This window comes from Dipodomys ordii, unplaced genomic scaffold (assembly GCF_000151885.1).
Source record: "Dipodomys ordii isolate 6190 unplaced genomic scaffold, Dord_2.0 Scaffold20, whole genome shotgun sequence".
Taxonomy (NCBI): Eukaryota; Metazoa; Chordata; class Mammalia; order Rodentia; family Heteromyidae; genus Dipodomys; species Dipodomys ordii.
Genome location: NW_012267236.1, coordinates 21,476,370 through 21,503,457, shown reverse-complemented (window position 1 = coordinate 21,503,457; position 27,088 = coordinate 21,476,370). Strand labels below are relative to the sequence as shown.

The 27,088-nt window shown below is 43.9% G+C and overlaps 1 protein-coding gene across 1 annotated transcript in view; it reads left to right on the top strand.

Moving 5' to 3' along the window:
* The window catches only part of Taf1b (TATA box binding protein (TBP)-associated factor, RNA polymerase I, B, 63kDa), a 63,568-nt gene that overhangs the window by 20,239 nt on the left and 16,241 nt on the right, over positions 1–27,088 (top strand). The window contains exons 6-8 of the mRNA XM_013013563.1: positions 2,687–2,843; positions 10,406–10,505; positions 22,109–22,256. Of these exons, the coding sequence (XP_012869017.1) occupies positions 2,687–2,843; positions 10,406–10,505; positions 22,109–22,256 (405 nt within the window). The remainder of the gene's footprint in view (positions 1–2,686; positions 2,844–10,405; positions 10,506–22,108; positions 22,257–27,088) is intronic.

Below are 27,088 nucleotides of genomic sequence, written 5' to 3'. Positions count from 1 at the left end.
TGCCCTGTGTATGGACTGACACACCCTCTTCTAGGGACTCTGTCTTACTTTCTAAACCTGAAAGAACACTTGCAGTGTTCTGCTGTGGTTGGAAAAGTTAGTCACAGTCACCATAAACTTGGGGTAAGAATCTATCAGACTTTCAAGCTCTCTTCCTGGTGTTAGTCCTCCTTCCTTCTACTTTCCTGGCTATATGGTTTGACTAGTGCCTGAACCTTCTTTAAGGGTTTCCCTAGTGAAAAGTTGCTTTTGTTTTGCCTTCCCACTGCTGGCTTGGATCTAGTTCTGTCAGTCAATGCAGTAATCACCTGTTCACATACTTTCCTGCTGCTCGGTTTTTGTTTGTTTTTTCTCATTCCCTGCCCCCCATTTCTTTTTTCCTTCTTTCCTCTTCCTTTTTTTTTTCTTTCTTTCAGATAGAGTCTCATTGTGTAGATCCTTTTTGTTTTGGCTTACTAATAATAGGATTTTGAGATTCAGTTACCTGTTCACCATTTCCATTGTCATATTTAAAAAGAGCTCACACTTAACATTGTTGTTCTGGCTGAGATTGGTAGTACATGACTGTAATTCTAGCTCTCTGGAGATAGAGACAGAAAGATCACAAGTTTGAGCCTAGCTAGGCTATATAGCAAGACCTTGTCTCCAATAAAACATGCAGTCTGATTTTTTTTTTTTAAAGCAGGGTCTTACTGTGTGATCCAGTTTGGCCTTGAACTCTCAATTCTGAGTCCCAAGTGTTAGTATTATAAGCAAATGTCACATGCCTGGCCAGTGACTTCTCTTGTCACACCTGCTCTTTAGTCATCTCCCTTGTCTCTTCATTCTTGTTATTTCTCAGTTTGAAAGCCTTCTACTTAAATTTGTCTCTTTTTTTCCTCTGAAACTTTCCATCCAAACAATCACCAGATCCTGTAGGGTCTGCTTTCAGATGTGGGAGAATTCAGCCACTTCTCTCCACCTACAGTGCAGGTGCTTGGGGCCATTCCTTGTCAAACATTGTGGAAGAGCGACCTGCCCCCTGTCTCCTCCTGTCTCTCCCTACGGAGATTGTACTGTTCTCATATTAAAATTCTCCAGACATTTCTTTCCATGCTTAGAATAAAATCCAAACTAAAATGCTCCACAAAACTACATAATACACGGGAGGCCTTCCTTAGGTGTAGGTTTATGATGTATGGTTTTGACCAAACATATTGTAAAAATGTTTTTTGAAATAAAAAAGCAAATTTCACAAACAAAAATGTTAGGTTCCTATGCACATGTGACATAGTTCAGTCAAGGCTCTTCTTCATTACCGTCTGCTGTGGCTTCGTCACTTTTGTGATCTGCTACGAGTGTCTTCCTATAGGAAAAAATGAACCAAGAATCTGCACAAAAGATGAAGAGCAGTGTGAATGTGTACCAACAGTAATTTCTGTGACAGTGATGAAGCCTACTCCACCCACTGTCGAGTTAGGGGTTGTCATCTTCTGCCTGTACAGTACAGGGATATCATTTAGAGTAGTGAACTTTGGAGTCATTCATTGTGAGCATTCACAAGTTTTCCTTAGTGGGGGTCTGCTGGGAGCCATATGCTGGGGGCGCCAAGGATCTGCTGTAGTTTCTTACTGTAGTTTCTTACTGTAGTTTCTATAGTGTTCTGACACTTTCCCTCACTTTTGGAGCTCCCCCCTCGCTGGCCTTCTTGCTCCTCCCCACACCCCACTTCTGCCTTATCTCTGCTGGTGTGCTTAGTGTCCTTCCCTCAGGACTGATTCTGAGTTCTTTTAGACCTCTGCCTAGATGTCATGTTCCCAGTGAGGTCTCTCTCTGACCACCCATGTAAAGAACACCTCTCTCCTCCTTGCCTCCCTCCCCATCGGTGAATCCCTTCCATTGCTGTTTTTCTATGCAGCACCATCTGTCCATTATGTTTACTAGAAAGTTCTGAGTGAGACAAGATATTGCTCACTATCATTTCCCCAGACCTCAAAAAGTAACTCAGAAACCAGGTGCCGGTAATCCTAGCTACTCAGGAGGCTGAGATCTGAGGATTGCCATTCAAAACCAGCCCAGGCAGAAAAGTCAGTGAGACTCTTATCTCCAATGAACCACAAGAAAACCAGAAGTAGTGCTGTGGTTCAAGTGGTAGAGCGCTTGCCTTGAGCTGAAGAGCTCAGGGACGGTGCCCAGGCCCAGAGTTCAAGCCCCACGACCAACAAAAATAAAAAAACTCAGAGAACGAGATAAATATGTACTTGTTGACAGAGCAGTTGTGACTACAGTAATGTCATGTAAGGGGCCTGGCAGATGGGAAGGAGCAGGTGCTGCTGTAGCTTGACAGCTTCAGGGTCCCCCTGAGAAGAGGTCATTATTATAAAATGACGCCTGGGTTAAAGGACTCGCTCATGTTTCACTTTGCTTTGTAATTGTTCATCCTTCTATTGATGAAAAATCGTTCACGGTTCCATTGAAAAATTCAAACCATTCAAATCTCTCTTTGGAGTCCCATCCCCTCCTGCTCTCACAGATGACTCCATGCCTGTTTGCTTCATTTCCTTCTAAACCTTCATTGTGCATTAGTGCCAAAATGTGTGTGCAAAGGTGCTCAATTATAACCTTCGTTGAGATGTCTTCAGTTCCTGTTATTTTGTTACCTAGAACAGTTACTTGATTTTTTAAAAATCTTGCTTTTCCCCCTAAGAGTCTGTGTTCATCTGTTCGGGCTCTCTTGATGGAGTCGAGTACTCAGACCGGAAGGAGAAGGGCATCGTGAAGATGACTGTGCCGCGGACGCTGGCTCTCTGTGGTCTGGCTCTGCTGTGGCAGAGAGAGGCGATTGCTCTTTCAGATCTTCTGAGGTAAGCTGAACTTACTGCATGATGCTTCTGCTGGATACCTATGTGAACTAAGGGAATGGCCTTTGGATCTTTTTTTTTTAGTGGTACTAGGGTTTGAACTCAGGGCCTCAGTGCTGTGCTCAAGTCTAGCATGCTACCACTTGAGCCACAGCTCCTCTTCTGACTTTTATTTTTTTTGGTCAGTCATGGGGCTTGAACTCAGGGCCTGGGCACTGTCCTTCAGCTCTTCCAGCTCAAGGCTAATGCTCTACCACTTGAGCCACAGTGCCTGCCACTTCCGGTTTTCTGGTGGTTAATTGGAGATAAGAGCCTCATGGACTTTCCTGCGCAGGCTGGCTTTGAATGGCAATACTTCTGAGTATTCTCAGCCTCCTGAGTAGCTAAGAGTACAGGCGTTAGCCACCAGCATGCTGCTGACTTTTTTTTTTTTGGGTCCGGTCATGGGGCCTGAACTCTGGACCTGGGCGCTGTCCCTCAGCTCTTCAGCTCAAGGCTAGCGCTCTACCACTTGAGCCACAGCGCCACTTCCAGCTTTTCTTCTTTTTGCTTATGTGGTGCTGAGGAATCGAACCCAGGGCCTCATGCATGCAAAGCAAGCACTCTACCACTGAGCCACCTTCCCAGCCCCACTGCTGACTTTTTAAAAATACAATTTTATTGTTATTATTGAGGAGCTATACAGTGAGGGTTACCATTTCATAAGTCAGGTAATAAGTATATTTCTTTTTGGACAATGTCACCTCTTCTTTTCTTTTCCCCCAGTTTCCCCCTCCTGTCCCTACCCACAAATTACATAGTTTATTGTGCACATAGTATATACTGAATAGCATAATTGTTCCTTTGCCCCCCCCAAAGAAAAGAAATCTAAAAGCAAAAACAAATACTGCCACTACCACCACCAACAGTAACTTCAAAAACAAAACAAAAATGTTTCCATTTCCTGAAATTTGTTTCAATAAATCGTACACTTCTGGCTTTTTTTGTGATTCATTGGCGATAAGAGTCTCATGGACTTTCCTGCCTGTACTGGCTGTGGTCCTCAGATTTCAGTCTCCTAAGTAGCTAGGATTATAGGCATGAGCCCTTGGTGCCTGGCAAGAAGTCCTGGAATAAGGGAGGTACTAGAAAAGTTGGTTATCCTGGGTTCAGAATTCTGAAATGTACTCTCTGTCAAGGTCTCCTTTGTACATATTCTGAATGATGTTAGGTTTAATCAGTGTATAGAGTGCTTATAAGAACACAGATATGGAAACAAATTCCAGGCTCTGCTGCATATTCACTATATGACCTTGAGGAAGTATTTCAGTTTCTCCCTGCCTGTTTCCTCACTGGTAAATGGGGCTGATAATAAGAACTACCTCATAGGGTTGTAACTACTTTCAGTAATTAGTACTACACAGAGGCGCTTAGCACTGTGTCTGGAACATAGGAAGAGCTCAGTACTAGTCATGGTTGTTTTTGTTTTCACCATCGCTGTCATCGTTGTCATCAGGCCCTTTTATTAAATAAAGTGCTTCTAGTAATGATGGTAGAGCCTTTGAATTTGCCCACATCAAGCAAGTAACAAGGCTTTTCTCAAGTGTGATTAACTGCATGCAGATAGCTCATGATTCAGTGAATTTTACTCGTAAGTTGAAAACCTCATCATGCTTTGTATGTCCTCACAGGGTGATGATATCATCCTCTCTCAAGGCTTTAATTATCATCTATATGCTGATGACTCCCATATTTTTATCTCTAGCCCAGACTTGTCTGCGGAGGGTCATAGCCATGTGTTCATGTTACAGCTGCCAGCTGCACACAGCTACGTGGATGTCTTTGTGGTGTATTGAAGTCAGCAGTTCAGCTCCTTCTTCAGTGTTCTTGTTCTTAGCACATGCCATAGAGCCTGGCCTGTTTTTGTCCAGAAACCTAGTGATCATCCTAGTCTCTGAACAGCATGCTGTCAGCCATTATGTCTGAGCAATCATACTTCCAAAGTAACACTCAGAGCCATTCTCTTCTCCATGCCCTGCATGCATCTCTGTCCTCACCTGAATTACTTCATGATTTCCCAAGAGAGCTCTTGTGTCTACAGTCTTGTGTCATTCCTGTCCATTTTCTCCTGATAACCACAAGGATCTTTTAAAAACATAAATCTAATCATGTCTTCCAAGCCAGATCAAGGAGCTAGCTATCCTGCTCGGGATGATCTGTAAGTGGACAGCAAGGTCTATAAATCTTAAGTGGGAGAAAGTAGTTACTGAAATTCTTCTAAGGGAGAATATTTTATGTGGGAGGAAGAATGGGATTAAGAGCTGGACACCTGTAATCCTAGCTATAATAGAGGCTGAGATCTGAGGACAGTAGTTTATAGCCATCCTGGACAGGAAAGTATGTGTGGAGCTGTTCCTGAGTTCAATGCCCAGGACCAGTACAAACAAAGGGGGGGTGGGGGAGGGGGGAGTTTGTTAAGATCCACTCTCTCCCTTGCTTCTCTACTCCTTTCCTCTTAACCTCCTCCCCCTAGAATACCTTTTAGAAGATATTCTAAAATACTTTTAAGGTGATTGGATCTCCTTAGCCAGAGGGCTTTGCTTTTATTTTGCTACGAGTGTACAAGTTGGGAACTGAACATTGCTTGGGGCAATAGGAGAAGGGGCTCTTGATCTGCTTTTCTCTCGGAAAGAATTCTAAGTCAGGTTCTCAAAATAGGGCTTCCTGACCAGCCACTTCAGAATTATCTGGAGACATGATAGAAATGTAAATCCTTGACCTTTCCAAACAGAAACTCTGGGAGTAGGGCCTGTAGTCTCTGTTGTAATAAATCTTCCCAAGGATCATGGATGCTAAATGTTGAGAACTACTGCCAAGCTTTGAAAAACAACTTAAGAAAATGGATCTGAAGACAGTGAAGTATTAGCCTCACCATAGTGCCTATGCATCTCCCATTGTTTGTACATCATTCTCCTTTAAGGCTTGTATCAGTCAGTGTCCATAGTCCTTTGGATCAATTTATATCTCATCACATACCTGTAAAGGACCCTTCACTTTACAATTATTTAATTGACTCTACTATATTCAGATATTGGTCTAAAGTTCAGACCTTGAACTAAGTATGTAGGTCAAGTCCCTGTTCTCCTGAATTTCAAGACTAGAGGAAGATACAGGTGAGCAAACACATAAATAAATGAGAAGTGGATCTGACAGGGAAGTGCAGTGTGTAAGACTGCTCCAGGATGAGGCAGAGAGCATGACTAGATAGCTGCTCTAGACAGGCTATTAGGGAGGGTGGAAACTGAGGTGCACTATGAGTGAGAGAACAGGCAGCCTGCGGGGCCCTAGGTCACATTCTACACTCAGAATAGAGGACCCCAAAGCAAGAACAGGCTCATATGATCAAGGAACAGGAAATTGAGTAATGTGACCCAAGGAAGAGAATTCAGATGAGGAAGGAGAAGAGAGATGGCAGAGAGATGAAAATAGGGCAGGTGAATGTCTGTAAGTGAGGGATTTCTCCCCCAACCCCTTTGGTTCTAGGGCTTGAGCTTGGGGCCTAGGTGCTGTCCCTGAGCTCTTTTTTCCTCAAGGCTAGCAAGTGGAAATATAATTTATATGAGCTAAAATTCACTCTTTTTTGCAAGTTAAAGGTTTTCAGTACATTTGTGCCAACAGGAAACCTTATGCCCACTAGAACTCAGGGTACCAAAGTGTGATTGTAAGCCATTGGAAGGCTGCAACAGGGGAGGTGTGATCTGATATGTGTTTTTAAAAGATCACCCAGGTAGCAGATGGGTTCTTCAAAGGGAAGAATGGAATCTTGCTGTCCTCTAACAAGAGATGGTGGCTTGGATGGAGTGGTAGTGAGGGAACTGGGAAGAAAATAGGTCAGGGCCTGTTTTGCATATATGTGACTCACCTACATAACTCCTGTAAAGCTGCTGCTTAAATGATCTGCAGCTTTGAAAACAGTATAATAAAATTTAAGTAGAGACTATTTCTGGGGACATCACTGAAGTAGTCCTCTGCTGGGAAAAAGCAACATTTGGGATGCTTTCCGTCAGTGCCCATTTCTCAGTCAGCTTCCTGGATTGATCCAGAAAACCAGCTGGTAATGAATACCTACCAATGGAAATAGATTGTTCAGAACTTTGATTCAGTAGCCATCACGTCAGAAAAGAATTTTACCTTCTAAAAGTGAATTTCAAATAAAAAAAGCTTTAAAAAGCAGTTAAGAGTGGTGAATAACTGTCCAGCCTTCACCTGCCCCGGGGCCCTGGGGCGGTCTGCTTCCCCAGGCAGGTTCCCTGTTCTTGCCCTGCTGCTGCAGCACTGGGTGCACTCGTGGTAGCTAGCGCCTCTTCTGGCTCATCTGCAGGCTGTCTGGCTGACACGTCGTGGGTGGGGTAGGGTGGGTATACTCTTCCATCTCCTATTCATCTCAGAACTCCCAGCACACTGCCCATGCTTTCACATGGAGGACAAAATAATAGTATATTAGCATAGGAATCCATATATTACAACATGAGTATACATAGTAATGTTAAACCAAAATTGTAGTTCTAAAATAATATAAATAGTGATTTCAGTGCATAAGTGCATTCATATAAGCTAATGAAAACCCAGCTGGGGGAATATTTCACACTTTTTAATTTAACGTATTTAATTCTCAACTTTCAGTATACTAAGAGTCACAGAAGTCATAGCGTTAACTAGAAATTAAATTAGGCCTAACAGAAGGGGAAATGGTGGATGCTAGTATGTGGATGGGACAAACTAAACATGAAACTTGTTGTGGTAACAAGGGTATGTCCTGGAAATGTGTGGTGATAGAAGCAAAGAGATTGAAGGAAGCTACACTGAGAAGGTCCGGAAAGTATATTGCCATGGGTCATCTGCCTCCAGGTCTCTGTCTAGCAATATGATGAAAAGCATGAATCAAGTTAGTAAATCCTCACTGAACTGAAGTGGTTACTCAGCGGACAAGTAGGTAGAGAACAGTGGCAACTCCCTGGCCAGGCTCTGGAGTGATTGACAGATGGGAGGAGAGAGGCCCTGCTCTAGAGGTAATGACCTGGTGAAGAGAGGAATTCTTGTTCCTGACCATAAGTCAGAGAAGCACATTCACAAAGAGATGAGGAATGTTTATCTTAGAACAGATTCCAGAGGGCTCTGTGGATTGCAAGAGGAGAGGAGTGGAGAGAAAGAGACAGTTAATTTGCAAAATGTGTGAAGCACAAGCAGTCAAAGTTATGACAGTAAATGTGGGAGAAGTGGAGGAAAGGCAATGACAAAGAATTTTAAAATTAAAAGATGTAAGGACGGAACTCAGTGGCCCAAACAGCTTCGCATGAACAAAGGTGGGCGTTTCAAATCCTCAGATGCCACTGGCTTGGCTTTAGAACGGACAGGTCAGAAGCAGCACCAGGCGCTGATGGACCAGGCTTCAGCGGAGGCGAGGATGAGGAAGTGTCAGGGTCACAGCTCTTACCCGTGAGAGGTATAGAACACAGCATTTTCATGTTGATGATGATGTCACTTTAAAAATCTACTGCTTTCTGTTTCTTCACAGACTACACAATCAGTTATGATTCAGTTCTAAGTCAGGGTTCTGTTCAATGAGATTCTCGTTAAAAACTAGTTCTTTCTCCTAATTCTGGCTTTTAAACTATTTTGTTTGTCTTGGAACAAGATTTTTGCAAAATAAAAATTCCAATTTCCTTTGTTAAAAAAAATTAAATTTGGGTTGATCTTGTTCTTTAAGTTCTAGAAAACTGGCATCCGGGATGTCAGAGGCTGGTGACAGCAGAGACAGGCTTTCTGTGTTGTGTGCTTACTGCTAGTTCTGTCTTATTTCCCTTTCTGCGTCTTATCTTATTGTATATAAGCATACAAGACCCCTCTACTCACATTCCCTGCTTAATTTTTCTCCTGTTTTCCCTACCTAACATGTACAGACGCACTGGTTTGCTGTGTTGGTCAGCTTTCTCCCTGGACTGCTATCTCATGCCAACAGGACTGTTTACCTGCTTTACTCACTGCTATGTCCTTGCTACCTTGAGTGGCGCTGCACGTACAGTCGTTAAAGAATTTCTGTGGATGAATGTGTGAGTTGTAAATAACTCTACTTACCCACCTGGAAGTATGTGTGATTTTTTTTTTTCAGATTGAATACCTGACTCAACCTGTTTGAGCTACTGTGTATAAGAGATGGGAATGGAAAAGTAAGCACACAGCCCAGGTTCCTTCCCTAATGGTTCCTCCAGCCTCTGCCAGGGTGCTAAGGGCACAAGGAGGCATACTGTCAAGGAAAACCAGAGAGCAAAGGGAAGAGGATGAACAGGAAGACTGGGAGCCAGTCAGCTGAAGGAGCTAGGGACAGGGTGAATGCTGGATTAGGAAGGCTAGTGGTGAAATAACAGCAGACACACTTCCTAGATCTGCTTTAACTTACTGGCTAAGTGGTCTCACATACAGAAGTGTAGACATGATAATGATTGGTCCTATTCATCCATTAAAAATGGAGGAGCTAAACCAGGCATTGGTGGCTCATGCCTGTAATCCTAGGTACTCAGGAGGCTGAGATCTCAGGTCAGGTCTGGGTTTCCAGCCCAGGCAGGAAAGTCCGTGAGATTCTTATCTCCAGTTAACCACCAGAAAACCAGAAGTAGTGCTGTGGCTCAAGTGGTAGAGCACTAGCCTTGAGCTGAAGAGCTGAGGGACAGTGCTCAGGCCTAGAGTTCAAGGGCCCCCCCCTCCCCCACTGACACAAAAAAAAAAGAAGAAAAAGGTGAACTGCTGGATCTGGAAAACATTGTGTTAAGTGGAATAAGTCAGGCCCAGAGGGACAAAGGACATATGTTTTCTTTAATATAGAAGGTAGGGTTAATTTATAAATGTGTAAGTAAACATATACAGGGTTGTATGCAAATGTTAGAAAATGTATTAACTGAAATGTGGTATTTACAAGGGAGAATTTAAATGGTATAATTCCTTTTAAAAAAAAAACCAAACTGGAAGTGGCGCTGTAGCTCTAGTGGTAGAGCGCTCACCTTGAGTTGAAGAGCTGAGGGACAACGCCCAGGCCCAGAGGTCAAGCCCCATGACCGCCAAAATAAAGAAAACTAACAGTCTAATAAAATGAATACCAGGAAACTGACATTTGAAAGGTGTGGGGAGGGGGTGTGAAGGGGGAGGGCAGACGAATGAAGAGAGGAAGGGGGAGGACATGTATGGGAAATAGAATGTGCTCAACTGATTTCTTTTTTTCTTTTTCTTTTTGCATCAGTCTGGGGCTTTAACTCAGTGCCTGAGTTTGAGTCATAGTTCCACTTCTGGTTTCTTGTTTGTTTTGGAGGGGAGTGGTCAATTGGAGATAAGAGTCTCCTGGACTGTCCTACCCAGGCTGGCTTTGAACCACAATCCTCACATCTCAGCCTCCTGAGTAGCTAGGATTACAAGCATGAGCCACCAGCACCTGGCTGCTTAACTGATTTCTTAATTTCCCTTTGAAAAGAGATTAGGAAGAGTTTACTCTGCTTAGTTAGTACATAACTCTAATTGAGACTCTTTTTGAAATACAGATTTGTTGAAGAGGACCATATTCCCTACATAAATGCTTACCAGCATTTTCCAGAAGAGATGAAATTATATGGGCGAGACAAAGGAATCTTTACTATAGAGGTAAGTTTTTTTTCTCCTTTTTTAAAAAAATTACTTCATAGTCGTTAATAAGACTGGTTTATCTTCACTCTCTCTCTTAGTATTTGTTGTTGTTGTTTTCCAAAAAAAAAAAAAATCTTAATTTTGTTTTATTCAAGTAAGGAACCATAGTGATAATTTAATGAAGAATGGAATTTAATCTTTTAAATTCTTCAGAAGAGTTGTGTTTTTATTGTTACTTCCACACTGTGTTGCCTTAGAGGAAGTTAACACCTGGTTTTCAGAGGCACTGTTTTGAGTTCTCCTCTTGTGTTAGCTTATCTTGTTGTTGTTGTTGTTCAGTCATGGGGCTCGAACTCTGGGCCTGGGCACTGTCCCTTAGCTCTTCAGCTCCAGACAAGCACTCTACTACTTGAGCCACAGTGCCACTTCCAGCTTTATCTGTTTATGTGGTGCTGAGGAATCGAACCCAGGGCCTCATGCATGCAAGGCAAGCACTCTACCACTGAGCCACCTGCCCAACCCTAGTATAATGCATCCTGAGTGGTCTAAGAGTGTGGCTCAAGTGTCAAGCACACTGAGTTCAGTTCCTAGTACTTCAAGAAACAAAAGAGTTTAACCTGGTATGATGGTACACATGTAATCCCAGCTACTCAGGAAGTAAAATCAAGATGATCATGAGTTTAAGGCCAGTTGAAAACAAAAACAAGGGGCTGGAGGTTTAGCCCAGCCGAAGAGCTTCCGCCCAGCGCGCTCAAGGCCCTGGGTTCGGTCCTCAGCCCTGGAGAAAAAAATCAAAAAAGAAAGAAAACAAAAAGAAGGGAGATATGAATCAAGTGGTCCGTGTCTACCACAGCACACACACATCCTGCAGAGTACCTTGAAAAATATAAACGCATACATATATACATGAATCTGTATCGTAGATCAGTCCCCACTACTGCCAAAACAAATAGTCTGCCAGACCATTACCTTTATTGAAAACAGTTACTTGTTTGTTATTAGTTGTTAGTGTCTTAATGTATACTGGGGTTCAGGACAGTCTGGGTTCCTGCATAGAAATCAGAAAGCTTGTAGTTGGAAGCCAGCCTAGACAAAACTTTAAAAAATCAGTGATACCCCATTTCAAGAAGTAATCTGGAGCCAGGTACCCATGGTCATGCCTGAAATCCTAGATACTGAGGAGGCTAAGGATCACAGTTCAAAGGCAGGCCCAGGAGGAAAGCCTGAGAGACTCTTGTCTCCAATTAACCTGAAGTTTTAAATAACACACCATTTGAGAGTGGTGTGACATCCTGCCATCCCACTGGCTCTTGCTCCAATTAACCAGCAAAAAGCTGTAAGTGGAGCTACAAGTGGTAGAGTGCTAACTTAGACTAAAAAAATTCAGGTATAGGGCTGGGAAGGTGGCTCAGAGGTAGAGCGCTTGCCTTGTATGCCTGAGGCCCTGGGTTCCATTCCTCAGCACCACATAAAGAAAAAAGCCAGAAGTGGCACTGTGGCACTGGTAGAGCGTTGACCTTGAGCTGAAGAGCTGAGGGACAACGCCCAGGCCCAGAGTTCAGGCCCCACGACCGGACCCAAAAAAAAAAAATTCAGGTATAGCACTCAGACTCTGTGTTCGAGCCCCAGGACTGGCACAAAAATAAAAAATAATCTGGGCATGGTGGCATTTATCTGTCATCCAGCTGCATAGGAGGCAGACATTGGAAGATCATCGTCCAAGGTTGGGCTAGAGCAAAAAATGTGAGATCCTGTGTGAAAAGTAATGGCAAACAAGGACTGGGACATCTCTCAAGTGGTAGAGTTTCTGCCTAGCAAGCAGAGAGCCTGATTACACCAGTACAGTCAAAATAAGGAGGAGGAGGGAAAGGGGAAGGGGGAAGGGGAGGGGAGGAAGAAATATAGAATGCTACATTAATGGGGCTGGGAAGGTGGCTCAGTGGTAGAGTGCTTGCCTTGCATGCCTGAGGCCCTGTGTTCGATTCCTCAGCACCACATAAGCAAAAAGAAAAAAAGCCGGAAGTGGCGCTGTGGCTCAAGTGGTAGAGCGCTAGCCTTGAGCTGAAGAGCCGAGGGACAGTGCCTAGGCCCAGAGTTCAGGCCCCACAACCAGATCCAAAAGAAAAAAAAAAAGTGCTACATTTAAATAAAAATCATCTACTAAATTATTTCCATTTCTTCCATTGTAGCCACTGTTTTGTTTGCTTTTTTTTTTTTTACTTTTTTTTTTAACTTTTTTTGTCAGTTGTGGGGCTTGAACTTTGTGGCTTGGGTGCTGTCCCTCCACTCTTCAACTCAAGGGTAGCTCTCTGCCACTTGTGGTTTTCTGGTGGTTGATTAGAGATAAGAGTCTTGCAGACTTTCCTGTTTAGGCTGGCTTTGAACCTCTATATCTCAGCCTCCTGAGTAGCTAGTTTTACAGGCGTAAGCCACCAGTGCCTGGCTATTTTATTTTTTTATAATGGTCCTGTGCTTGAACTCAGGGTCTGGGCACTGTCCCTTCTCTTTTATGCTCAAGACTGGCATTCTGCCACTTGAGCCACAGCTTTACTTCTGGCTTTTTGCTGGTTAATTGGATATAAAGGTCTCATGCCTGGGCTGTGTGCAAATCCTGATTCTTAGATATTACAGGTGTTAGTCACTGGTTTCCTACAAATTATTTGTTTTTCTTTTTTTTTTTTTTTTTGGGGGTCCGGTCGTGGGGCCTGAACTCTGGGCCTGGGCGCTGTCCCTCAGCTCTTCAGCTCAAGGCTAGCGGTCTACCACTTGAGCCACAGCGCCACCTCTGGCTTTTTTCTTTTTGCTTATGTGGTGCTGAGGAATCGAACCCAGGGCCTCAAGCATGCAAGGCAAGCGCTCTACCACTGAGCCACCTTCCCAGCCCCTCTTTTTCTTTTTTAAGTGGTCTTACTCTACAGCTTGGGCTGGCCTTCAACATGTGGTCCCCAGGCTCTCAGCTGCCAAGGGCTAGGATTAGAAGAATGTACCTCCATGTATCTCCAGTAGTCATTCTTACTTTTCACGAATTCTAAATTAATTTGATCTGGATGGTTCATGAAGTTTGCTGTAAATAAAACATTTGTTTATACGTAATATTTTTGTGTGTGAAGGAATAGAATGTCCAAATACGTAGGATACATGGGAGCTAATTGTCCATAACAGGCCTTTTTCTGTAGAGAATTGAAGCATGCGTCACCATTGGAGTGAGTGGTTGATCGTGGTACTGGTAGCTGGACCCTGGGCCTCAAGCACATAGACAGCTCTTTGAAATCACATGTTCAAATCATTTTATAATTAAACATTCAGTGTTACTATTCATAATTCATAAGCTATGAATTAGAGTGTTCGTTAAAGCTCAAATAGATTTCTTACAGATCTCTGTATCTTCAGGTCCTAAATCCATAGACAGAAATTGTCATTATTTCCTAAGCAATATAATGTAACAATTATTTAACATTGCATTTGCATGGTACGTATATATGTATATATATATATTTTTTTGTATATATGTATAAATATACATATATATGTATGTGTGTGTGTGTGTGTGTATATATGTGTGTGGCACATTTTCTTTACCCATTCCTTGTGGGATTGTTTTGAGGGGATGGGGCTTTCTGGGGTTTGAATTGGGCCTCATGCTGGCTCTGCAGGTGCTCTACTACTTGAGTCATGCCTTAGTCCACACAGGTTGTTGGTTACACACCTTGGTTCCTTTCCTGTGGCCCAGAGATGCCCAATAAGGAGGGGCATGATTGTTCTGATTATAGTGTAGCTTTGTTTCTTCTCCTTTTCTTTCATTGTACTACAGTTTGAACTCACAAGTCACAAGCAATCTATTACCTGAGCCATGCCCCCTTGCTCTTTTTGCTTTAGTTTGTCAGATCAGGTCTTGTCCTTTTGCCCAGGTTCCTGCTTTCTGAGTAGCTGAGATTACATAAATAAGCCACCATGCTCTGCTTGTGTTTGAGATAGGGTCTTGCCTAACTACCTTTTGGGGGGGCCTAACTATCTTTGCCTCATTGTTGGTTCTCAGGACCCTACATACTGAAAATGATAATGACTATTCTAATTTATATTCCCACCAATAATGTACTGGTTCCTTTTGTTCTGTATCTTTACCAGTACCTAGTATCTTTAATCTTTTAAAATTAACCTTGAAGCCAGGCGCTGGTGGCTCACGCCTGTAATCCTAGCTTCTCAGGAGGCTGAGATCTGAGGATCACGGTTCAAAGCCAGCACGGGCAGGAGAGACCGTGAGACTGCTATCTCCAATAAACCACCAGAAAATCGGAAGTGGCACTGTAGCTCAAGTGGTAGAGCGCTCGCCTTGAGCTGAAGAGCTGAGGGACAATGCCCAAGCCCAGAGTTCAAGCCCCACGACCGACAAAAAATAAAAATAAAAAAATAAAATTAACCTTGAGCTAAGGGATTGAAGATTTTGGTGGAAATAAAAATAATGAGGGGGCTGGGAAGGTGGCTCAGTGGGAGATTTTTTGACTTGGTAACAACCGTTGCAGTTTGCTTTTTCACTTCTTGGAGAGTTTGTTTTTCTCACATACTAAGGTTCTCAGCTCAGGGCCTGATAACTTGCTAGGTAAGTGCTCTATCTCTTGATCCACCCCTATAGCCCAAGATTTTTTTTTTCAGTCATGGGGGCTGAACTCTGAACTGCCCCTCAGCTCTTCAGCTCAAGGCTATTGCTCTACCACTTGAGCCACAGCGCTACTTCCTACTTTTTTCTGTTTATGTGGTGCTGGGGAATCGAACCCAGGGCCTCATGCATGCAAGGCAAGCATGCTACCACTGAGCCAACTTGCCAGCCCCAAGAATTTTCTTTACCTTTTTATTTTGGAATAATTAGAGATATATACAGAAGTCATAATACTGAGCTCAAGTCCAGTACCGCAGATAATAACCATAATAATACACACTGCAGAGAGATTCATGGAGCCTCTACCTAGATTCTATTATTGCTAACATGTATTCCTGTTGTTTTGTTATTGTGCTGTGCAGCCAGGCCCCTGAGTTCAAGCCCCAGGACCAGGTATACACACAAAAAGAATCCCATTACATTTTAATGGGAATTCCCTAAGAGTTATTATAACTTCTGCTTATGAGCAAGGACATTTAAAAGCAGGAGTGTCAGTATCACTCTTATGAAAATCAGTGTATGAGGTCAGTAATCTTCTATCAGTTAATTTGTACCCTTCACCGATATATTGAAACTGACAATGCATCACTCAAGTTAGAAAGTGGCTGTATGAGACTGCATTTATATTTCTTTTAGGAGAATGATACTTTGTGTTTGCTAAGGGAAGCCAGCAATTTCATGTGGATTCTCTTGTTATTTAGTTGGATCCTGGGCTAATGATAATAGGACAGAGCTGAGAAAATAGAACTTAAAAACTACCAGCAGAGTTTTTTTGAAAAGTCTTTAAGTGGTCTTCAGAAGGTTTCCTACCTCTGATCCTCTGGACAGAACAAATTGTTGTCCCTTGTTTACTTGGCTTGTCCTGTTGGCCATCAGTTTATCATCTTGTATTTTTTCCCAAGTTTCAGATTGTTCATGCAAATTGATAGTATGTTTCTGCAATGTTCTCTTGGGACATACAAAGTCATGTGTCTGTGTGTCTCTGAGTGTGAGTGTGTTTGTGCTACAGACTCCCAGAAAACTAGACTTGGAATATAAGAAGGCATTGTTTGTTGCTACCTGGGAGATTCACACCCAGTAAGACACCTGAAAGGACATACATACAAATAGAAGAAGACAACATGAAACCCCAAATCCTGTTGGTAGAGGTTTGCAGGGGGCGAGAGGGATGGGGAAGATGGCAGAGGAGGAGATTTGGTCCAAGCACTATGTGTACATACGGCAAAACCTCTCATCCTAAAAATGTCTGCTAACCCAAAAATTAGAGAATTCTGGCAGACTGACAATAGAAGGTGAACTACTTTATGAGTTGTGTATGTGGGATTAATTTTATCTTCCCATAAGTAGCCCATTACAGTGCTTTGCTATTACTTCTGATTGGCTTTTTTTCCTTATTAATTTTACTTTGTAACCGAGAGTCTGGTGACAGGTTTGGATTAACAGGTGCATGTAGCATTAGTTTCTCAGCTGAGTCTTAGCTTCAGAACAACAATAACAGTACGTAGGGTGGGGCACTGGTCTTTTTGTCTTAAACAGCTGAGCAGGAAGTTCATCTCTGACCGAGTATTAATCTGCTTTATTTATCACCGGAGCCTGCTGTTGTGTAACAGAAACTCTAGCTTGTCCTTGCCTGTCTTAAATCATTGCTTCATGAAGGAAAATAAACTCACTGGAATATTTGTGAAATTCAATTAAAATGCTTTCCCAGAGTTCCATTTTTTATTTCATCTAGACGTACTTTACTATAGTTCTATCATCTTTAAAGGACAATAGTGATTTCTTGCTATTGTGATTAAGTGGGTCTGTGCCACTCCAGAAGCCCTCTCTGTTTATGACACTTTCCAGGCAGGTGGCAGCCCAGTGGAGAAACAGGCCACGCTCCACCCGGCCTCCTTTCTTAAGAACTGGGAGGGCCTGGGATGCCTTCGCCTGACTGTGTACTTAATTGACAGGCAGCTTTTCTTCTTTGTATGCTTTGCTTTTGCTCACAAAAGTTCATTCACTCTTCTGTAGTATGTTGAAACTTTTAAATGGAAACGGCTTTTCGCTAACAAAGGAAGCATTTTCTTCCCCTTCCATGTTTTAGCTCTCTCCACTAAGTCTTGGCTTCTTGAGCAGCTGAGCCTCCACCAGAAATGACAAAAGGTGCAATTGTGCTCAGAGATGGCGGTGAAGATAATGCCTGCCAGTGGACTTGTGTGTGGGCTGCTGGGACGGTTTTTCTTCTGTGTCTGGATTTTTATTTTTGTTACACAGAAAGTGGAACACGCCTTAAAAATACCCTTCCTGACCTTCCAAAGGCTTAAAAAAACAAAACCTTTATCCTAGGTGAGCTATTTCTTTCCATTAAGTTCTTCTGTCCCATCAACAACAGATGAGAGAAAACCCACTGAGAATGGAGGGAATGGAGCGCTATACAGAGAACTGTGATTCATTGATTCATGTCTCTCGACGCAGGCCTGGCCAGTTTCCTTGTGCCCGCCCGCCATTACCCTGACTTGAGCAATGCAAGGCCTTTGTATTTCCAGTTGTCTTTGCTGAGTTGTCACTTCCAGCCAGCATGAGCAGCCTGGAGTTTATTTCCTTATTTAATTGGAAGATAATCTCCCCCTGCTTTTTCCTCTTCAGTTTGGACTCCAGTTTCTGGACAATGGTGACTTGAAACATCATTTACTTCCACCAGAAATCTTTCCGTTCACCTGGGGGAATAAGCTGAAAGTGAGTCTCCTTCAGGGCAGTGGCTCCAGCAGTCAGACCTAGAGACACCTGCACTTCATTCTCACCATTTCTTTCAGGGGCTAGACAGGAAGTCAGTTTCTTATTTTTGGACATCCCCTCTCTCTTTCTGTCTCCCTCGCGCTTTCTCTCACTCACTGCTTTTCTGAGATTTGAACTCGGGACATGGGGTTTGCTAGCCATAATATACCTCCAGCCCTTGATTTTCCTTTTATATTGGGAACCTGCAGACCAGTTCTAGAAAGATAACATATGATGTACATATTCTCCTGCCACTGTCCTTGGCAATGTTTCTAAATCCTCAAGAATCAGTCATTTTGTCAGGCCTTGCTGCAGGCAGCAAGGAGAAAGGGGTAAAGATGAAACTGGAAATTCATTCTGAAGCACACCTCCAGTGTTCTGAATGTTGATCAACAGCATTCTCCTTTTTGAATGAGCAAGAGGAGGAGACATGGCACAGGTCCAGCCAGACCCACGGGTGGCACTTCGCCGTGATGACTCACGCGTCCTGGAGCGGTCTTCCACCCTTGTGAAACTGGGTCTCTTGGCTGAAGGAAGAAACACTCTTCAGCACTGTCCGTCAGCTCCTCCGGGTGCACCTCTAGTAAGGTCTCCTTGGGTCAGATATTAGTCCACTCAGTCTTCAAGCTTTACTCCAGATGTGCTCACCATCTTACTCTGGCAGGCCTCGAGAGTGTTTGTGCAATCTTTGTTAGAATAACATCTGACAGTTTCAGATCTCCCCCAGGGAAATGAAGGTAAGTGCAATGACAACAGGTGTTCTCACATCCCCTCACTCCCCCCACAGCTCAGCGAGAGGCAGAGGATGGTGTCTTTTGTTCTGGCCTCCCACACTTTAGCCATCACTGGACTGTGTGTGCACATGTCTCTTGTCAAGCTGGCAGAGAAAATTGTCTGAGTGCCTGCCCATATACAAGAAAAAAGAGAATGAAGGCACTGCATTTTATTTGTTGTTTGCTGTTCCCCTCAACTCTGGATTCACAGCAATTCTATTACTTCTTAGAGGTTCTGAAGTTTTGTGTATATAAGAATATTCTGGAAGCTGGGGGCCAGTGGCAATCCTAGCTACTCAGGAGGCTGAGATCTGAGGATCACAGTTTGAACCAGCCTGGGGCAAGAAAGTCCATGAGACTTATCTCCAGTTAACTGCCACCCCACCCTCCACTCCCCACCCCCCAAAAAAGGCTAGAATTGGAGATGATTCAAGTGGTTAGAGTACTAGCCTTGAGCCCAAGAACTCAGGGACAGTGCCAAAGTCCTGAATTCAAGCCTCAGGAACAGCACAAAAGAGAAAGAGGGAGGAATGAGAGAGAAAGGAAGCAACGCAGATCAAAAAGAATAAAAATAAAAGAAGCCAGGCACCAGTGGCCATAAACCTAGCTATTCAGGAATCTTCGATCTGAGGGTCATAGTTCAAAGCCAGTCCATGAGACTCATCTCCAATTAACTACCAAAAAGCCAAAAGTGGAACTGTGGCTCAAAGTGCACTAGCCTACTGCACAAAAGGTCAGGGACAGCACCCAGGTCCTGAGTTCAAGCCCCAGGTCCAGCACACATACACAGAAATACTCTAGAGATTGGGAGACTGAGGCAGAAGGACCTATGTTCAAAGCCAGTCTGAGTTACATAGGGAGACTTTCTCAAAAGACAACAACAACAAAAAAAAAAAAAAACAGGTGTGATGGCACACACCTATAATTCTATCAATGCTGGGGCAGAAGAATTGTGAGTTCTACACATAACTGAGCCCCTGTCTTTAAAAATGAAAAAAAAAAAACCAAAGACAAAAAAAAAAAAAACAACTAGCCAGGCGCTGGTGGCTCACGCCTGTAATCCTAGCTACTCAGGAGGCTGAGATCTGAGGATCGCGGTTCAAAGCCAGCCCAGGCAGGAAAGACCGTGAGACTCCTATCTCCAATAAACCACCAGAAAACCGGAAGTGGCGCTGTAGCTCAAGTGGTAGAGCGCTCGCCTTGAGCTGAAGAGCTGAGGGACAGCGCCCAGGCCCAGAGTTCAAGCCCCACGACCGACAAAAAACAACGAAAACTCCTAGAGAAGTCATTTAAGCAGCATCTTCTCAGACCAGTAGGACCTAAGGAGACCCTTCATTCAGAATAAGCATCTTGCATATGATTCCCATAGAGATTTGTTCTATGCAGTGCACATAATTCTTATCATTCTTCCTGTCTTGTCTTTGTTCTACTTCGTTCCACAAAAATTGAGATAGTATTTGATGAACTAGCAAATAACCCAAGCGTCAGTATAAACAACAAGCCTTAACTAGTCAGGCTAGGGTGATGGTATTGGTTGGTTTCTTTTTGTGGTGCTGAGGTTGAACACTTGAGCTCTGCCCTCAGTCTTTTGGGGATATTTTGTTTGCTTGTTTTTGAGATAGTGTCTTGCTGATTTTTCCTGGTCCAGCCTCAAATTCATGATCCTCCTGCTTCTACCTCCTGAGTAGCTAGGTTTAGGAGCATGCGTCACCACACTCAGCTTAAAACTTGCAGTTTTTTTACAGAATTTTTTACAGTTTTTTAAACAGAATTCTGTTTATTCTATTTGATACATCAGAAATTCTAAATACCTAGTGAAAATATGTACAAATGCCTACAGCTTCTAAGAGGTCCTTCCCTTAGGTGTGTCCTAGAGGTGAGTGTATCTTCTACAAATCACTGACTGTGTACCATGGCTGTTATGTGGTAGTTGCTCCTGTTTTATAATCTTAGCCTCTTTGGCTAAGGACAGTGGGACAGAGACAAAAATGTTGCACGGTCCTGTTACTCTCTAAAAACACACTAAGTAGCAACGCTCAAAGCCACTGCCAAAGGTTAGATATATTGCTGCGCTAGACTGGCCTGGCTCATTTATACTAGGAGCAAATGTGAGGAGAGACCAAGGGCCCCTGCCAAGCTCTAGTGGCATAACTGACTGGCATTCTGGTGCCTCTGTGTGTGTGTGTGTGTGTGTGTGTCACAAGGTCTTGCTGTGCAGTTCAAGCTGTCCTTGAATGCACAGTCCTCCTGGCTCAGCCTCCCAAGTGAGGGGATTACAGGTGTGCACCACCACTTCCTGCACATTTGGATGCTTTCAGTGAGGTCCCCTGGGGCAGAAATGGTGTGAAAACTAAGGTACAGTTTAACAAAATGAATACCAAGAAGCTGGAGCTTGTGGTATGGAGGAAGGAATCAAGGAAAGGGTTAGACCAATGACAGAGGAAGGGTGGGAGGAGCGTGCAACATGGAGTTATAGATTTTACCTGCTTAGAACCTAATAATTAATGTCCTCTCCCGCATGAGGCATGTGACACTGTGCTGGGGGGAGGGGACTATGCGCTTATGGTGAAGTTAAAGATGAATGGGCACGGGGTGGGGGGGGGTGGCGGGGGATTGTACATTGTTGTAGTTACAGCAGCAGTGACTGTAGTTGAGTGTCATCGCAGCCTTATCTCTTCTCCAGCTGCTCCTATGGCAAGAAGTGTGGCCTTCATGAGGCCAGGAAGAGTTTCATGAGCCAAATAGAATTTTAGCGGCTTTTCAATTTAGTACTATTACTGCTTAGAATTACTGTTAGGATAGTAAGAATCTGTGGGTATTTTCCCCTTCCTATTTTTCTCTGCGTTCCAAATATGTATTCAATAGATACATGCTATTTTTAATCAGAAAATATTCTTTAAATAACTTACATTATAGGCATGGCTCTCATTGTTTTTTATAGTATTAGAGTTAGAACTTGAGGCTCAAGAATTAGGGGCTGGGAAGGTGGCTCAGTGGTAGAGTGCTTGCCTTGCATGCATGAGGCCCTGGGTTCAATTCCTCAGCACCACATAAGAAAAAAGAAAAAAGCCGGAAGTGGTGCTGTGGCTCAAGTGGTAGAGTGCTAGCCTTGAGCTGAGGAGCTGAGGGACAGTGCCCAGGCCCAGAGTTCAGGCCCCACAACCAGACCAAAAAAAAAGAATTGTTAACCTTAGCAGGTACTGGTGGCTCACACCTGTAATCCTGTCTTTTCAGAAGGCCGAGATCTGAGGACTGTGGTTCCAAGCCAGCCCTAGAAGACAAATCTGAGACTCCAGTTAACCAGCAAAAAGGGAAATGATAGAGCCAGGGATATCGGGGAGCTTAATAAGAGCTTAAGGCCCTGAGTTCATGCTCTGAGACCAACACACACACACACACACACACACACACTCTTGATTACCTATTTTTCATTTCAGTCTTGGCCTGATTATGAGGAGATCTATAAAAACATGATTGAAATTGCCATATTTTTAGACTTGCCACGTTTTCCAGACATAACTGAAGACTGCTACCTCCATCCCAACGTCTTGTGTATGAAATACTTAATGGAAGTCAATCTCCCTGGTAAGGAGTGGTGGACCTTGGGGTAGGGGGTGGCAGTGGGGGATTCTTCACCTTTGGGATTATGGTAAGCAGATAAGAAACCTTCCTTTCCAGTCACAGTCTACCATAGCTTGAAAGGGTCTAGAAGTAACCAGCTTCAATTCATAATACTGTCTGAAAATTAATTCAAATTACTTAAAATACATAAAGGGGCAGTGTTCCAAAATAAAGTTCTATTTTGGTGTAGAGAATATATGTAGCCTTTATAGCAAGTCTGAGCCAGGTGCCTGGGGCTCACTCCTGGAATCTTAGCTTCTCAGGAGGCTGAGATACAAGGGTCATGGCTCCAAGCCAGTCCAAGAAAGTCCCTGAGACTCTTTTCTCCAGTTAACCACCATTTGACAAAAAGCCAGAAGTAAAGCTGTGGCTCTAGTAGTAGAGCACCAGCTTTGATTGGAAAAAGCTAAGGGACAGTGCCCAGGCCTTGAATTCAAGCCTCAGTACTAGCACAAAAAGTAGATATAAAAAGTCTGCTGAGTACAAGCAAAGTCACAAATGTTTCAATATGAGTTATTCTCTTTTTCAATTAAACACTTTATTTGCGTGAAATATTATTACTGTATAATGAAGGTTAAAAAAAAAGAAAGAAAAACCCCAGTCTAGCATGGTGGCCCATGTTTGTAATCCCAGCTGGTTAAGAGACTGAGACCAGAAGATGGGCAGTTCAGGGCCAGCTTGGGCTACAGAGTGAGACCCTGTCTCAAAAGCAACAGCAACACCAGGCAACAGTGGCCCACGCCTGTAATCCTATCTATTCAGGAGGCTGAGATCTGAGCATCACAGTTCAAAACCAGCCCAGGTAGGAATGTCTGTGAGTTGCTTTCTCCAGAAAAAAACAGAAGTGGCTCACTGGCTCAAGTGGTAGAGTGCTCGCCTCAAGCAAAAAGCTTAAGAACAGTGCCCAGGCCCAGAGTTTAGGTCTTAGTAAGGCTGGCAAAAAAAAAAAAAACAGCAACAACAAAACTCCAGAAGGTGATGTATGATAGTTTTGTTGTTTAGTAACATTTACTGTTTCCAACTCTTTTTTTTTTTTTTAGGGGGGGGGGGTCCGGTCGTGGGGCCTGAACTCTGGACCTGGGCGCTGTCCCTCAGCTCTTCAGCTCCAGGCTAGCGCTCTACCACTTGAGCCACAGCACCACTTCTGGCTTTTTTCTTTTTGCTTATGTGGTTCTGAGGAATCGAACCCAGGGCCTCAGGCATGCAAGGCAAGTGCTCTACCACTGAGCTACCTTCCCAGCCCTGTTTCCAACTCTTAAAAGAAACAGAGGGCAAAGTCTGGTCAGATCCTACGTACCACGGGACAGCGGCAAGGACAGCCTTACCTGCCTCCTTCCAGAGCAACAAGACGAGGGCTGCAGGCAGGGCCCACTGCGGGAAGCCCCCCTAACCCCAGCCCTGCTAGACCAGAAATGGGAGGAGCTTTGTTTGTTTGTTTCTGTTTTGAGACATTTGCCCCTCACTGTGTGGTCCAGGCAGCTGGAACTAGGATCTGATCCAGCCTTAGTTTGAGAACTAAGATTACAGTTGTGCACCACCACACCCAACCTAGGACTTTCATTCCTAAAATGTAAACATGCTATGACTGCATCATTGCCTAAGCAATACCAAAAATATGCTTGAGTGTATTTTTATTATGTATGGGTGTGTGTGCACACACTCGTGTGCATGTATTTGTTTTTGAGACAAGAGTCTCTCTCTGTTGCCCAGATTGGTCTTGAACTTGTGGGCTCACGTGAGCCTCCTGCCTCTATCTCCAAAGTAGCTTTGTACCTCGTGTGTGCTTCCGCCTATCTAAAATGCATGGAAGTCAGGTGCAGTCCAGCAGCAGACAGATGAATTTTTAAAAGGGGAAGAGTCGGCTGCCTGTGTCTCACACTTGTAATCCTAGCTGCTCAGAAGGCTGAGATCTGAGACTCTTACCTCCAATTAACCACCAAAAAGCTAGAAGTGGAGCTATGGCTCTAGTGATAGAGTGCCAACCTTGAGCAAAAAGCTCAATAACAGTGCCTATGACTGACACAAAGAAAATGAGGGAGAGTTGTGTATTTGGAATTTTTTCAAGAGCTCTAAAAGTGGTTTTAAGCATGTGAGAGCAACAGATACCCTTCCTTAGTGCCTTTCATTGTTTTGATTTTTTATTTGAGACAGGCTCTCACTAAGTAGCCCAGACCATGAACTCATCATCTTCCTGTCTACCAAGCACTGGAATTTTGGACATTTGCCACCATACCTGGCTCCTCAGTGCTTTTTTTGTTTGCTTTTTGTTTGGTTGCTCTTGGGGCTTGAACTCAGGACCTGGGCCCTGTCTCTGAGCTTTTTCATGGAAGGCTAGTGCTCAGTCACAGTGACCCACCAGGCCACTTCCAGTTTTCTGGAGAAAAGAGTCCAATGGACTTTCCTACCTGGGCTGGTTTTGAACTGCGATCCTCAGATCTCTACCTTCTGAGTAGCTAGGATTACAGGTGTGAGCCACCAGCACCCAGCTTCTTCAGTGATTTTTAAATGTGACCAGAAAGCCTCAGCAATTCTGCCACACACAGTTTTGCAGGCCCTTTGACAACTGGGAATGAGCCGGTGTGGTGCTTCATGTGGACGCTAGCAGGTCTGCACAGTAGAGTTTCTGGGAATGAGCCGGTGTGGTGCTTCATGTGGACGCTAGCAGGTCTGCACAGTAGAGTTTCTGGGCACTTTCACAAATATATGTCATTTCTAGAGGCCTTTGGGATTTCCAGAGTGCCCCCCACATCTCTCCTCTGTAAAGGGAGGGAGGGAAGGCAGGTAGGGGCCTTCATTAATACTTGAGAACTTGAGAGACTCAGAAACTCAGGTGGTCAGAAGCAGAGAAGGTTCTGACACCACATCTTCTGCCCCACACTGGGCTCTCCCCACACCCAGCTCTGTTCCTCCTGCTTCTGCCACTTCTGCTTTATTCTACTTGTGCTTTTGGTACAAGAGGAGCAGTATAAAATATAAGATCTAGAAAAAACTAGAAACTTATGTGTAACTAAACCCCGAGCTCCCGAGGAAAAGGGCTATCTCTAGGTCAAGTACCCAGAGCATAGTAGTTGTTGAAGAATGAAGAACTCTTAGGTAAGAACTTTAGCTAAGTTATTAGACTGTAATAGACATATAAGATAATTTGATGCCATGTTTTCAAAGGTACTATTATATGTGTTTCATTTCTGTGTGAGCAAAGCACATTTTTTTTTTTGGTCGGTCCTGGGGCTTGAACTCTGGGCCTGGGCGCTGTCCCTCAGCTCTTCAGCTCAACGTGAGCGCTCTACCACTTGAGCTACAGCACCACTTCCGGTTTTCTGGTGGTTTATTGGAGATAGGAGTCTCACGGTCTTTCCTGCCTGGGCTGGCTTTGAACCGTGATCCTCAGATCTCAGCCTCCTGAGTAGCTAGGATTACAGGCGTGAGCCACCAGTGCCCGGCCATTTTTAATTATTTATTTTTGTCGGTCATGGGCTTGAACTCTGGGCCTGGGTGCTGTCCCTCAGCTCTTCAGCTCAAGGCTAGCGCTCTACCACTTGAGCCACAGCGCTACTTCTGGTTTTTTGGTGGTTTATTGGAGATAGTATCTCACAGAGTTTCCTGCCCAGGCTGGCTTTGAACCATGATCCTCAGATCTCAGTCTCCTGAGTAGCTAGGATTACAGTCGTAAGCCCCTGGCACCCGGCTAGATTTTAATTTTTATTTACTTGTTTTTGCATTCCTGGGAATTAAACCAAAGTCTTAGCATGCTAGTTCAGCGCTTTTGTCACTGAGCTCCCTTCCCAGATCTGATCAGTGAAGTTTTACTCAAATATCTTAAGGAGGAAACTTGCTTCCTAGTAGACTCATCCTTTACCATAAACGTGCAGTGAACACCAGTTTTGTGTATGTTGATGCATTTGGGAAGATGCGGCAAGACTGGCTCATTCTCAGGTTTAAGACAGAGACAAATAATATGCTCTTGAGGTGCTGAGAGCCTGGGAGAGTGTGTTCGCGCTCACAAGTGGCTCATCCAAGGAGCCTGCTGCTGTCACACTGGTGTGCTTAGAAGAAGGAATTGGTATAGCCAAGATCTGTGCTGTACGTATCGATCAGACCAGCAGAGCTTGATATGAGGAATGGGGAAAAGAAACTTTCTAGACAAAGAAGCAAAAGTGTCTGTGCAGAACAGAAAGTGTGAGTGGCTTTGATGTAACAGGGCTAGAGCTACAAGTTTTCGTGGGTTGATGAGAAAAGGAGAATGAGATGATTGGACCACAGCAGAGTCAGACCTGAAAAGAGAAGGCCAGTTATAGGGTGAGCCAAGGAGCAGCAGTAGAGGAGAAAAGGAGATAGGGTTGGCAGAACTTGGAGTACCTTAGGGACGTTAACTCATGTAGTCTTCCTAATAGATATCATCCATACTGTTGTCATTCTTGCTTTATGCCGGTGGAGGGGGAAGATGATGTATCATGCCCAAGACCACAGAGCTAGTAAGGGATGAGCAGGCCTCCAGACCATGCAGCATGGTTCTGCTGGCATGGCACACTCCAGTCCATGGAGGCAATAGTAGCCAGTAGCACTGCTGATTGAATGCACACCACAGGCCTGGGTCAGTTCCATGCAGTGCCTTAGGTTTTTGTAAGCTTTTGTTATACTTCAATTTGAGTGGGATGCAGTGTGTCTTGCATACTTAGGTTAGTTAAAAAGTTGTTGTGTTGGGGCTGGGAAGGTGGCTCATTGATAGAGTGCTTGCCTTGCATGCGTGAGGCCCTGGGTTTGATTCCTCAGCACCACATAAGCAAAAAGAAAAAAGC